Source organism: Bombus huntii, chromosome 5, assembly GCF_024542735.1.
Source record: "Bombus huntii isolate Logan2020A chromosome 5, iyBomHunt1.1, whole genome shotgun sequence".
Classification (NCBI taxonomy): Eukaryota; Metazoa; Arthropoda; class Insecta; order Hymenoptera; family Apidae; genus Bombus; species Bombus huntii.
The window spans coordinates 15,973,726-15,988,840 of NC_066242.1; the positions used below are offsets into that span (position 1 = coordinate 15,973,726).

General features: G+C 40.5%; 1 protein-coding gene across 6 annotated transcripts in view; it reads right to left on the minus strand.

Moving 5' to 3' along the window:
- The window catches only part of LOC126866090 (protein sprint), a 159,371-nt gene that overhangs the window by 69,607 nt on the left and 74,649 nt on the right, over positions 1 to 15,115 (minus strand). The window contains exon 1 of one of the 6 annotated variants that reach the window (XM_050619218.1): positions 12,636 to 14,530. The exons of the other annotated variants lie outside the window; for them this stretch is intronic. Coding sequence (XP_050475175.1) covers positions 12,636 to 12,694 — 59 coding nt within the window. The 5' untranslated portion in view covers positions 12,695 to 14,530. Of the gene's footprint in view, positions 1 to 12,635; positions 14,531 to 15,115 lie in introns of those variants that run through there. 6 annotated transcript variants of the gene reach the window in all.

Here is a 15,115-nt window from a genome sequence, read left to right on the forward strand (position 1 = left end):
TCGCAGTTTAAGGAAGTGTAACAATCTTAAGTTGTTACTCGAATAATCAAGATTCTACTCTACGACTGATAAAGCGATCTCGTATATTTGACCAACGGTATAGATCCCCGCAATCTTTCTACAAAGGAACGAATATTTCCAAACCAATACACCTAATCACAACCCGATACGATACGATATACCTTTCAAAGACACCCTCCCTCCAATCTCTAAAGAAGTCGACAATCCTCGTAAAGCTGAAAGAGGGACACAAGAGGTACGGTCGAAACATTGATTCCACGTGGATTCTTCAAGGACGGACTTACACAGATCACCGGGAAGCGATCCTCTGGAAAGGGGGGTGCAGTGGATTAAGCGAATGGCTGTAAAAGGGCCACGCAACGTTCGAAAAAACCGGGGGTGATAGTGGCGGAAGAGATTTGTGGCGGGTTGGTTTACCGCCGTGAAAGAACCATCGCCACTTTTCGTCTCTTCTTATGGAAAAAGCGATCGCGACTTACGACGTATGCGTATACGTGTAAGAGAAAAAGAAGAAGAAAGAGAAGAGGAAGAGACTTGGTTGAGAGAAGAAATACGAGCTCACGACTGGCGAGAAGAAACTTCGATCGTTTTCACGGAGAAAAAGTTTATTGTTCGCGTATCGTGAGCTGAAGGATGATCCTCGGACTACGATGGCGTATAGCGTTCCTGTGTTTGTTTTAGGGCGAAGCATTAAGCCCTGTGTGTGCTTCTAGTGGACGGCCAGGGTTAATGATTCTTGATGGAGGAAAAGGGCGAGGAAATTTGACGAGTGCAAAGAAGCTTTGAATTAAGGCGTTTAGTTCAGCTGTTTCGTCTGCGATGGGGCGCAGCGGATGATGATGATACCGGTAGTGTTTCGTTGGAACCTTGTGATAAAATTTAACGACGTAACGCGTCCTACGATTATATCGTTGTAATCTTTTATTACTACTCATACGTATTATATCGTAATAATTTCTAATCGGAGAAGAATTAAAGTTTGATAAAATTGAACGAGGCAACGAACATAGAAATTTCAATTTTCGATGAAGTTGCGTAGGAATCTTGACAAATGGATATTTTGGACACTGCTTTAATATATCTGCAAAATTTTGAATTCTAATTTCTAAGAAATTTAACCGTCGATACAAATATAGAAAATCTGTATGTTCGGTACTCAAAAATTTAGACGCGTAAACTCTGATCTATTAATCAAAAATGCTTCTATATATCTTGCGAAAATTTCTAAAAATTCCAAGTATCGGAAACTAATTTCGTTCAAAGCCCATTTATTTCTATACGATTCGCATCTCGTATAGGACGCTATAAAAAAGCGATTTTCTTTCGACAGAAACGCGGTTCAGGTATCGTTCGATCTACCCTCGTTCAACCCTTACGCGGTAAGAAAAATCGGATCGTAAAAGTGGTTGTTAAATACAAGATTCAGCTTCATTCCTCGAGAATCGTGTAACGATCAAACAAGCAACACTCGTAAAAATCCCAATGGAAAACGATCGGAGAGAGAAAATACACGTTTCTCACCCTTCGTTCAGTGGTGGAACCTTGTACTTGGAAAATCATGGAAGTGGTCACGGGCTCAGGTGCACAGACCAGAATTTCTCGCTGGAACTTCCTAAAGTTTCTTCGGAAGTTGTCGGCTGCTTCATCGTACCTATATTTCATGAATTATGCCGAGTAACTCCGGCCAAAGATCGTATATTTCTTCTTTTGAAGATCCTGAAATATTTGACGTTGTTGAACGAAGTTAAGCTAGGGAAGTTTGGCGAAAGAAGTTCGCTTTTCTGGTAGATACTCGAGTTTAGCCTGTTGAGGATTGAATTTTATATATTGTAAAATATCGTTGATGCAAATTCGATGGTATAAAACGAAACGTTCGATAAAATTTGGTATAAACGTAAGAAATACATTTTCAGACGAAGAAATTGCTCGCTATCAGAGTTTTCAACGTAGTGTCTACTACTCCAACGAGTTCAATCGATTTCTACTTCCATCGCGAGATTTCTTCACAGATTCGACAATAATACTTGTAACGAAAGGTAACTACGGTTAATAATAAGAATAAAAATTCATGAAACTTGTAGCGAATACTAAATTCTAATGAAAATAAATTTCCATAGTCTTTGTACTTGATTAAAAAATATCCAATTAAATAAAAAACATCCGAAAATATCTACGCAACTTTTGAGAGACCATAAACGAAACTGCTCGTTTCCCCATGGTGAGTTCCTTCGGTCACAACGTAGCCCGGTTTTTCCGCTCTGAGAGGCGCGATTGTCCCCTCAGGGACGGCGCAAAAGGTTTCCGCGGGATGAGAATTATAATCGCGAGCCGAGTAATCACCTTTGCACCCTGTTTCACCTCCCGCTTGCCAGGCGGTCGAATATGCAAAATACTTTGTCGAGGTCGTAGTTTTCTAAACAATTTGGGAAACTGGCGAGGCCAGACACTCTGGGTACAATTGAAACGAGACGTTCCAGTAATGAATTATGTCCCTCTAAAGGGGGTGAGAAGGGGTTCCAGGACATGGAGAAAGGTTTGAATAGCGCATAGGCGGAAGGGGTGGAAGCGTGAATTGGGATTAATTCTTGGGGTTGGATGAATGAACGACGGCTTCGAGGATTGCCGCAGGTTAATGTTAATTGTCGAGCATAAAGTGCTTGCTGTTTGTCGTTCCATTCGCTACTCGATAATAGCTCTTTGCACGATCGTATCCTTTATTTCGCTTTTGTTGCGTGCTGTTCTGGTTTTTTAGAAAATTACGTGGAACTTTCTGTTGGATCGAGCCACTATTCGTTTCTTGAAAATCTGACGAATAAAAGTGTATCTAACGATTTATGCAAACTATCGGTACCTTTTTAAGGTAATCAATTATTAGAGTTGTTCTTGCAAATTTGTTGAGGTAGAAATAAAAAAAAATTGTAGTGCAATTTGTATAGGTATTTTTCAATCCCAGTTGGCCCCGAATACAAAACATATTTACGGCACAGACGAACAAACAATTCCTATTTCTCTGTATTCCATGGTGGATTAAATAAAACGAAATATGCGTTATGCGGCGGATAAAACGCACGGGATGAATATTTTTGCATACGTAACACGGAGAATTTACATTATCCTCGAATAAAATAGTTCAGCTGCGGAAACTCTCAGGAACGAGTTCTATTTTCTGGCTCTCGGTTTATTGAACCAAAAGTGTGATTCATAAGTGGCCTGGAAGGAAGACGAAAAATAAGAAAAACGAGGCGTCGAACCTTCCGCCTGTAAATAAACGAGAGACCATGGCGGCTGCACTCGAAAAGAAATCAACACGAAACAATTTGCACCTTGTAATCGTGGTAACGGTGTTGGTAATTAGCGTGCCTTCTTATGCACCGGAGGAAACGTTCCGTTGCAGTACGAAACGGTCATTTACAACCGCGTGTCTGCAATTCAATAATTTTCTCCGGATGGTTTAACACACTCTGTGCTTTTGTTTCAACCGTTTCGAAACGTTTCCTGATTTTACCTCGCTATCGAGACAGTCTCTGCACGTGGAACATCGGTCGGCGTAGTCGTTTTTCGACAATTTTTCCTTCCTCCAGTAAATTACCCATGTAAAACGACAGACCTCGCTATTATCAACGTCACATTCGTCGATAAGAAACATATTAAAATATAGCACGGAAGAACGTATTAATAAAAATATTTCAACCATTCCAATAACATCGAGCGAAACTAATTTTCATTTTCTTGCTTCCAATCTGTTCTTCTCGCGGAAAATCATCCATGGCCCAATCTCAGTTGGTATCGAGCGAGAAATTCTCTACCAGACAAACGGTGCAATTTTCATCAGAATATTAAAACGACATAATTTTCAAGGAGCAACAGGATTCGAAGGATGATCGACGAGCATGGCACGCAATCGGAAGCCAATCAACCGAGCCACGGCCAGCTACTCCATGATAAATGCTGAGCTTCATCGTTCAACCCGGCGACAATTGGCAGCGGTGGACGACTTCGTCTAGCTTCCTCCGCTTATATCAGCGCGCCCGTATCCGTCGAACAATTTGTTGTCTGCCAGCCAGGCCATTTTCCATCGCTCCACCCTCTTATCCGTCATATCTGAAGCTTCGTCTCTGTCAAATTCCGTGCTCTCGAGCGACCGCAGACTTTCGTAGCACAGTGAAACAGAGGGAGTAGAATCCCGTTTCCCGGAAATCACGTCACGTACGCGCTGGTCCCAGCCTTTCGCGTCTCTTTTGATTGCTTTTTGAATCGGAATGCTGATGTTCCTTCGTGTACCGAAGATGGAACACGTTAGTTACTTCGCTTCTTCGTGGGGTTCATTTCTGGAATTATGAAGCGGTTTCGGTGCTACAGACGTATTTCACGAATAGTCGAGGATTATTTATTAGCGTTAATCGATTGGTAGTTTTGAAATTGCAAAAGTTTGTTTCAGCTTGTTGAGGTTTGAGAGCGATGGAGCCAGATTCTTGATAATCGAAATCAAGGAATCTTCAGGAAATGGAATTCATCAGTTTGACTTCCGGGCATGTAACTCTGATTATTCGTACAAGAGCCAATCCATCAAACCCGATCAAACCCGATCAAACTCGATCAAACCTAACTAATATTAAAATCAGGGAATCTTCAGAAATGCCATTAAATTAGCTTCCAAATGTGTATAGCCAAGCTCAAAAGACTACGTATTGCTTTCCGTAATCCCAAATTGTCTACAACGTCCTCAAACTTTCTGAAACTTTCCAAACCAGAGTATAAAATTCTATCTCACGGACAAAAATCCTGGTTAACGACACAACTTCTGGTATCCATAGAACGTTTGTCCAACCGTATCAGAATAAGCATTTCGAACGGTCGTACACACTCGCAAACACCCTCGGAGCGTGGATGGTGCTTCTAGGGGCAGGTAGCGGCGCGCTGCGTTTCTGGAATAATTTAATTAGTAAGCGTACGAAGTGAAGTGCCAAGTCTTATCCCGTGGGCTTAATAGCTGGCTCTTCCCCGCTTCTGACTTCGCCTCCCGCGGGACGTACCTTTGCCCGGGAACTCGTCTGCGTTAGAAACACGCACCACGAATCCCCCGTAGGTCGAACGAGATCATGAAACCGGGACCTAGCATCTTGCTAGCCACCCGAGGACGTCGTTTAATGAATTAATTAAGCATTATTTTGTTTAACTGCGAGACCTGCTGACAGTTCGTCTTTCTCATCGGCAAATGGTCGCACGTTTTACGACCGTTTCATTGGGGGCTCTGTTTTATGGCTCCTTCATGATATTCGTTCTTTCGGTGATCTTTTATCTTCTTTTCTTGGGATTTGTTGCTCTCGTTAAATACTGCGACTTCCTGTATCTGTAGATAATTACTGTGATTTGTTGTGAAGTACGCGTGATTGTAATAAACAACGATACGCAAATTGTATCTTCTACATCGAACATTTTCGGCATTTTTTTTTAAATTCTAACGCTGCGATCGTGACACTCGTATCGTACAGTATGCCATACAAAACGCTTTGTATAACGTATACAGTGGCAACGAAAAGTACACACCGTTTTCTCCAACAAAGTATTTATTCTTTTATTAGATTTTACACTCCATTTCGTTAGTATCAAATTTTTGTAATCGTTTGAAAATACGAGATTTATTACAGTTGGATCTAATTAACCATTATACCATAAAGTATGAACGCAGTGATGTACAAATACGTTTTATGGCCACTACTTGGTACGTCTTAGAATAAGTTTTCTCAAGTGTTATACATATTTTGTAATCTTGCTCTGTAAAAATATTACAATTCTGATCATTTTCTTGATGCTTTGTATCAATTGTCTCGCTCGGTATGAAGCTAACAAATGCTCTAACAGCATCTATGAGTACAAGCGTGCTATGCTCTATTATCGAACGACAACGTTCGTCGAGTAGGAAAAAGAAATCCGAGAGGTTTCACTTGGACGAAATCGCGCAGAAATTCTTTTGCAACGCCGTCAATTTGGTAGTTCCAGCGATTTTCTGGTTTCTGGCGGTACACCCTCGCCGTTTCCGGCGATTCTACAACAGTGGGAGCAGGAAGAGAACTTTTATATCGCAGCAAATTGCTCGAGGCCAGTCGTTCTTCTTCCCCCGCTGTCCGATGGTTACTTTTTAATTAAAAGTTTCGCCTTTAAAGCCACGGCCAGACGAGACCCCAGTCGGCAAAGGGACAAATTGCATCGGGTTGTATCCGCGTGCGTACGCTCGCTGTCGCGCGACACCGAACCGCGAGACAATCGAATGGAAAACAAGTCGAGCACGCATCGAACGACTGCACGTGAAAGCTTTCCTTTGTCACTGCTCGTCTGCGGCTGTATGCGAAACGTAATGGCGAAGTAAATGAATTTTTTTAAACGTCGCGTCGGGAATAGATTTTGTTTCTTCCTTCTTTTTCCTTTTAATACGAGTCGTCGACTAATATCACACGATAATATTAATCTACACTTCGTAGAGATTATGAAACTATTTAAATCGTCGATTATTCGTTATATTCATAAATCACGGCGTTAACATACAGATTTACAGAGGTAGATGATAATACAGACCATAAGGACAGATGTAAGTAGTTGTATGCACAGTTGATAGAGTTTAGATTATGTCACGATTGTTGTTCTGTCTTGTTGAAGTAACTACTTGAAGAAAAACTCTACATCCTACGTATATATGTGACCTGGTGTTTGCTATTATGCAGAAATATTCTAAATAAGGTGCGGTGTATATTATTGTATCCTTGAATATACATTATGTTTTGAGTTGCAAGGTCTAACAACAAAGGAACTAATAAACAGATTTCTATTTATGTTTCCTGTAGCCTCTAGCTCAAGCTATAAAGTTAGCTTCTTTGGTGATGTCCTTTTGCTATAAAAATATGAACGTGCCCCCTATCATTCCATTGTCTAGTAACACTAAGAGAGTAAAGATCTGAATCAGCATAAACTTATACTTATACCTTTAATTAATTCAATATACTTTTCTATTACAAATTCATCCACTCGTTCCTCAATCAGTCAACCTCAACCTCAACCTCAACATGTCGTTCTGTTATTTTCTACGTATTTTGTTTATGTTTAAGTTCGTGTTTTATGCAAACTCTGTAAATGGAACCTCGATAGACAAACGGAAATAAAATATTTATACAGGGTGGTTGGTAACTGGTGGTACAAGCGGAAAGGGGGTGATTCTACGCGAAAAAAGAAATCGAAAATATAGAATAAAAATATAGAATAAAAAAAAAATCACTCCCTTTCCGCTTGTACCACCAGTTACCAACCACCCTGTATATATAGATAAATCAAAAGATATGCAGCGATCTTCATCTTTAGCGCTAACTATATTCGAGATCACTATTCTGCATAGAATATAGATTATTAGTAAATTAAAATTACAAGAAGGTAATGTAACAATGTTAGAGTAGTAGTACAGTGTTATAAGAGCAAGGCAATTGTACAATAGCAGATTAGTACTAGCACGATAATAGTAAAGTAGTACTATCGTAGCAATAGTACTACGACAATAGTAAAGTGGTACTATAATAGTAATAGACCAACATTAAACCACTGAATTACAGTTAATATACCACATCATGGTAACCATTCCTCGTGCTTCATCTTGCGTCCACTGCATGTGAACCGCTAGATGCCTAAGTGTCACAGTACACCCACTATTCCATTACGCTCATTCATCGCATTCCACGGTCCCTTTATCTCTCTCCAGCAATTCCAATTCAATCTCCTGTCTACGTAACAGTCTCACGAATAGAACTATCTAAAAACTGCAAACCCGTTCTTTTTTCCTTCGCCTCTATATATCTACGCAGCCACAGTCTCTTTTAATTCTCTCGTAATCCCTGGTATCATCTTATCTTCTCCATTAAACACGTCGGGCTACGCACACATATACGCGTTATCTTTGCACGGAAAAGATCCAGTTAGCCACCATCTCAGCCCGCTGAACTTTTGCAACAAGAAGAGTACTAGAAGCAGCATTAAAGGACCATTAAGAAAATTAGAAAAAAATTAATTTTAAAGGATTACTCGTTTCTTTGTTCTGCAAACTAATTGTCACTGGGAAATTTGGATACATCTACGGGGTGTCTCGTGTAACTAGATGGATTATAGGTTTAAAGCGATAGAGAATAGTAGAATAGCGGAGCAATTAATTAGGAAATGTAATGACAAAAATTGTGAGAAAAATGTCTCGACCAGCTGAGAACAAAGAGAATAAAGTTAACAGGAAATTCGATACAAGTAATGACTAAGGATAAAAGAATTAATTTTTAATTTTCTATTAATAATCTATAGACGCTAGAGTCCGGATTTTATCCACACAAAGGGCCATTCTTTTTGCTTGTCCCTCAACGAGAACACGTTTTAGTTAAATCAAGGGAAGAGGAGATCGAAGGAAGTCTTGTTTGGACCCACTACCAAAGGACGAGCAACAGCAAAAAAAGGACGGTCTGAACGATACTCTTCTGCGACTGGTCGACAAGAAGAGGCCCGTTTTCCTTTTACGACGTGGCTCCGCTCGGCGACACGCGGCCATTAACATATTCTTCATCCTGCGACAGAAGCTCTCACGGAGCTTCTTGTCAACCGATTTCGAGAATGGAACGTCCGGGTTCTTTGTGCGTGTTCCGTGCACTGGTTCGGCGATCGGTGGCGACCATTTTTGGCGAACGATCGGTAGAAGAATGGGTAGAAGGTGTACCACGTGGGAGGACGTTGAATTTATTGGATCTCGATATTGCTAAACTTTCTCTACCGAATCGTAGAAACTCTCACGCAACGAACGTGTTAAACGGAAATTTTCGTACAGAGTGAAATTACAACTTGGCTAACTAGGAAATCAAACGGAATAAAAACAAGAAGAGAACAAAACCGCGAAATAGACTTCTTCCAAAGAGGAGCCTGCTCGAAATCAGTGGTAATCACCCACGCGAGGATCCAAAACGAGCTGTACACACGTACACACACAGAGTACCGCGATTTGAAAACAACGGGTGCACAGCATCCCGAAGCAACAGCCTGGTAATTACGTTCACGAAACCGCGAACAGGCAAGAACATCGGCGAGAACGGTCGTTTGTCAGTGGCAAATAGAACAGTTGATCTCATCGAGGCCCTCTAACGAGGCCTCGTTATTGCAGTTCGCGTGCACACGCGTCGATCTTTCGACCAAGCGTTTTCGATCGCCTAATTAAAACGAACTTCTCGTTTCGAGACTTAATCTCTACCACTGAGAACCAATAAAGGGCAAACGGAATCGTTCCTTCCCTTTCCATTCTCTTCTTTTCTTTTTTTCGTTAGTCTCTTTTCCTCTGATTCGCGAGGAACGCGATCGATCGCAAACGCCGCCGGATGTCCGACATCCGGGGACAATTTATATCGACGATAAATTCCTACCCTCTTTCATTAGTGGCCTTTGCACGCCAGATTTACAGCTATCTCTCGCGCTATGAACAGTGTTCCGTGTTTCGCGGTCGATCGTATTTTTCGCCAGCCATTTTAACTGTACCTGCAGGGGACGAAGGCGCGGGAGGTGACAGTTTCGGTTGATTCGAATTAGTTTCGTCGTTAGCGATAGCGATAATTAACGGCGAGCGGCCGAAACGTTGCAATTCGAAGAATTTCTCTGATGTTTTGCTATGGAGGATATACCTCGGCTCTTTTGTCATGATATTTTAGAAAAGGAAGGACACGCACGTGTCTAGTACATAGGAATTTCGATTGGATTAGAGTTAGTTTCTGATTAAAAACTAGTGGGAGCGATTGAAACGAGACGAAAGATACATTTCAATCAATACGACGACGCTTTGGAAACTGGACGTATCTGCGGTTCGTAGAATAATATTGGAAATTCTGCTAATCGACTGTAATTGTAGAATACCAAAAACCAAGAAGCTTGGAAAATTTCAGAAAAATTTCAAGATAGGGAAACTGAAAGGTATATTGAAATTCACGAAGAAGGTGCCATTTCGTTTCACAGAGAAATCAGCAACTGACTGTACAATCGATATAGACGTCGTAAAAGCAGCCTTCCAAAAAGAAGCGCGAAGAATGTGCACCGCGGCAATTTCAGCGACACTCCGGGTGTAGCCCGTTCGACTTTCCATGCTGAAACTTCTCTCCATTTTCGGCGCGTGCGGCTCGATTTATCACCGTTGAGTTAAATTTCGATCGACCTCTATAACCGTGAACTTGCGATCGCGCCAAGACTCGACGCCCCGCGCCATTCAATTTAAATCCTCGTCCGATCAACTCCAACCTCGATGCTCCTCTATAAACGGAGGGATATACGTCTACGTATATATCGTCGATATCGTCAGACAACATCTGTGACAGCCAGAACGAGCTTCAAGCTCGATCTGTTATCGCCTTGGTAGGCTATGATCCGCCCTCTTACGTGAAAGTTGTAAAAGAGACGAAGAAAACAGATTGCGATGGCGCGCGTGGATGTTTATTGAAATATAAAGGATTTATGTCTCTCTCTCTCTCTCTCTCTCTCTTTCTTTTTCTTTCTCTTCGTAATAAGTTTGCGTGACGACGGAGTTTCAGGTTTTGAATTTAGAGAAGTTTGCTATGGATAGCTGAGAAGGGTGAGAGCTAAAGATTTTCACTGACGCGAGACAAAAATCGTCGCCTAAAACACGTAAATTAATTTTTCTGTGAATAATTTTGGAAACAGAACATTTTTACTTTCTCATTAAAGGATATTCAAAATCGACCAATATTACAACCTGTTTTCTATTGTAGTAATTTCAAATAAATATGAATATCTAGATGGAACTTTAGACAGAAAGAAGCTGAGAGTGGGTGAAAAAATCTTTGAGAAAAAGAAGACGTATTTAAATGGGACTGTAATTGATTTTTAATATTTTTTAAAAGATCATTAATATTTTCTTGGAAACATAGAGCGCGTATTTAGAAGGGAATAAATCAACGAGAAATAGAAATACGATGCTTGGATGTTTGGAGAAGAGTTGGGAAATACAGATGCAACTTCGATCGACGTTTCTCCCAATGACAGACGATATTCAAATGAGACATTCGATGCAAACTGAACAAGATCAAAAGGGAATTGAATCGAATGCTAAGATTTAACTCTTCTGGATCTGGTACTATGGAGATACATGAAACGTCTAGTTTGTGCCTCTTGAGATTCAAGATCTCTCATTGTATTGAAATGGCAGACAGATCCTTGACAGATTTATCACTTATTTCTGTGTCACTACGAGTGTCGTTTCAATCACAGAATCGTGTTACTATTTTATCATCTCGTAGATCATCAATTAACAAAACAAACAATATTTGGTTCGCGATATGATTACAAGAAATTGCAGAAATCTGAAATAATGGAATTAATTAGTCTTTTAAATTGAAAAATTCTTTTAAAAAACTATATGTACGACTAAATCTTGGTTTTAAAAAACGATATTTTATATGTAACAATTTAATAACGTATTCGAGATTTTCTCTTCTACACAAGAAATTTAATAACTTCTTGTTCGATTGAAGATTCAAATATGCAGCGGAAGATTCGTACGTCTCTATCGGATTTCCTTGAGAAAATTTTCTCAAGAAAATTCACCGACGAAGACTCTACACCACCGAGCTACCTTCCTCCCTTATCCTTCTGAATTATTCTGGAGAGTAATCGGAGGAAATGAAATCTACCAGCTCCAGTTACCGACGTCAGAAGTTCGTATTAATTATGACTCGTAATTGTCAATCGACGTTCTGTTGGTTTCTACGAGCACTAAGGGCAGTTGGGAAAGGGCTGAGATAAGTCATGAATCTCCATTAATAGAAGAGGGATTTTGAAGTGAAATTTCACATTAATATACCAGAAACTTAGTCAAGTCGACCATATTAATTTCTATGTCAAACGAACGAAAACGATTCATCGAGCACGAACGAAGAAAATTCATCGAGCACGAACGAAGAAAATTCATCGAGCACGAACGAAAATAAGTATAAAAATATCGTCGATATTATCGGTATATAATCTAACATTTTACGTTCGTAATATTCTTACGTGGGAAGTTCAAGAAAGTTCAGCGTCTCTTACGTAATTCCATAACCTTCAGCTACAACCTTTAACTTTAACCTTTATCTTTTTAATCTTATCGATACTCCAGGGACTATAATCATGTACTATACAGAGTGTTCTAAATTCTTCCAGCCAAACCTTTGCAAAAATCGCGGTAATAAAACAAAAATTCGCAAAGTCTTACCTAATGGTATTTGGTCGTCCGAAAAGTGTCTTTCTCTTACAGACACGTCTTTTACAACGACGCATCTTCATACAAACATGAAACCTAATCTATCGAACTTTGTAATCTTTATCTTGATAAAACAAAATGGATCATACGTAATTCGATAAAATAATATAAAACGGAAAATGTTGTGCATCCACTATTTCCTTATAAAACGAAAGAAACTTTTCGGACCATCTAATATATAGTTAAGAGATAAATTCAATTATATTCCATATATGAAAATTTCGAAAAGTCCGGTTTAACGTAATACCATAAAACGTAAAAACATCACCCCACCCTCTCAAAAATGCCCAACGTTCCTTCGACTCACCTGAGAATATGTTGATTGGTAGACTGCAGCAGGATCGTAGTATACTTGGTGATCAGCATTTTTCCTCTCGCAGATACCTCGAGGAAATTCACTAGCCGAATCGTTAGAAGTAAAACCGAGCTAATTCGCGTACAGCCGTGTAACACGAAGCTGCGATAGTCTCCGCGCGACAACGACGACAGTCGAAAGAGGGGTCTCGCACTCGTTTCGCATAAATCGCGGTCTAGGAAAATCGAGCAAAGCGAATGAAGAGCCCGTGGATGCCGCGGAAATTCTTCCGGCTATATTTAACGTTTCCAGCAGGCACAAAGCGATCCGGCTGCATCCTTCTTTTCTCCTTCTTTTCGAGGTTCCAGCGAAAACCTTGACGTCATTCGGCCGTCGATCTTGCCCGTGGTCAAGTCACCGGTTTCGCGCCTCCTCCGCAACGATCGTCGCTGTGTTTGCTTCGGCTTTCGCTTTGTTTGTGCTGCACGTCGTCGACGAGGCGTGGTTTCGAGGCTGAGTGAGTTGCCGGATTGATTGGGTGTCTGCTTTTGGCGAGGGTGTTGATTCAAATCGCGTCACTTCGTGGTCTCTCGCGTTTCCTTTCGAGAATACGTGCACAAGTGTTTGTGCGATTGATTGGAAGTTTTGCTAGCTTCGCAAATATTGAAGTTACGATCGGTGCTTATTTTAAGTATGATTAATGTGGCTTCTTGGCGATGAAATATCGTTCCACTCGATCGATGCGTTCATAACGCTGATTAGAATTTCCGTAGAAATATTACCGATATACGATCGATGTTAATTTCAACTGTAATTTCCGTCATTTATCGGTGATTCGATAAAACATCTTTTTAATAAATTGTTTAAACATTCTACCAGTGTTTGTGGTAATTGAAATTTTTATCGGAAGGTTGGAATTACGATTAGTGATCGTTTTGGATACGATCGATACTCGATCGATAGTGGTTCGACGTATATTTGCCGCTTCAATTGATTATTTATAGCATTGATTGAAATCTTCGTAGAAGTATCGAAGTCACGGTCAATGTTAATTATAAGTATGATCAACGTCGACCGTTGGGAATTCGGCGAAACACTCCTTTTAGCTCGAAGCTTTGCCCTTTATGATTTCATTTCTAGAAAGTTAATAACTTCATTGAGAAATCTGCAGCTTGGTAAGTTTTAACATAGGAACCTTGTTCGCGATTAATATCTACGCTTCGTTATCTTCGCAATATTTATTAACTTGCCTTAAACCGCTATCGATCTATTCCTTTCCTTAAAACAGGTTACTTTTCACAGCATCCGTAGCAACAGATCTTGATTCGAGCAATCTTACCTTCTAAATTAAACTTCCTGTATAATCAACTTACAAAGTTGTTCTTTACGCGAGAACAAGATCCTCACGATTACTCGCAACACCCACTTTAATCATTAAATTTATTCAGAAAGATAAGTCATTTGACGTAAATCTCATCTTCTGACCAAGCTTCCTCTTCCTCGTCAATTTCAACTTCTTACTCTCCTCTTTCTCACCAATTCTTCAAAACTTTTCGTATCCACGACGATTACGTCGAAGTCTTGAAAAGTCAATTTTTTCAGTTCCTCCAGTTTCCACCTTCAACCCAGAGCGATAGTGAACGTAACAATCACGTCTCTGTCAACCGTGTTCGACCGAAACACGCAGCTGTCGCAAGAAAGAAGCTTCGAGTCAGGTGTGCTGTACCCTCTTTACTCTCTAACTGTCCAGGTCGAGAAGCTCGCGAACGGGTCCCAAGGTTTTGCCTCGTGTTTACCAGCCTGACAGATAGCGACAGGTGCAACGATCACAGATTGGCTTTCTTCGTTCGAGAACGGACACCATGGCGCCGTTTCGATTCTATTCTCGCGTATCGTCCTTGGTTGACGTTGGTCAGCGTTGTTGCACGACTTTTCCTTCGATTTAGTCGCGTTTATTCGTTGGAGATAGGATTTTCACTGTGATTTATTCTCGCTCAACTATTAATCGAGTTTGATATCGCGTCTCCAACAGAATCTTCAGCTCTAGTTTTATTCTTCAGCACTACTAAGTCGTCGAGATTTTCGTGAAGTAGTTGGCAATGCTACATGATTTATTCTCTGATTTATGTCTCATTCATTCAACTTCGAAATTTTCACGCGATCCTGAATTTCTTGAATTTACGTAGTCCTTTTGATATCCGCCATCTGATGCAGCTTGTCGATCTCGAAGTTAGACTCTGTTTTCATATCTTCGGTGTATCTTCATCAAAACTGTCGATTTTCCCCTCATTGGCGTTGGTCAACGACCTTTCAAATGTCTTCAGTGGTTTTCTTTCGCATCGACGATGTCACGCAATATATTCTTGAATTTACTTTCATACATACACCGATCTAGCTTCACTCTCGATCCTCCATTCGATCGTGAATTTCGATTTTCCTGTTAAACGTTCAGCGTGTAAACGCTTCTTAGCGTCTCGCCAAAGTACCGTGGT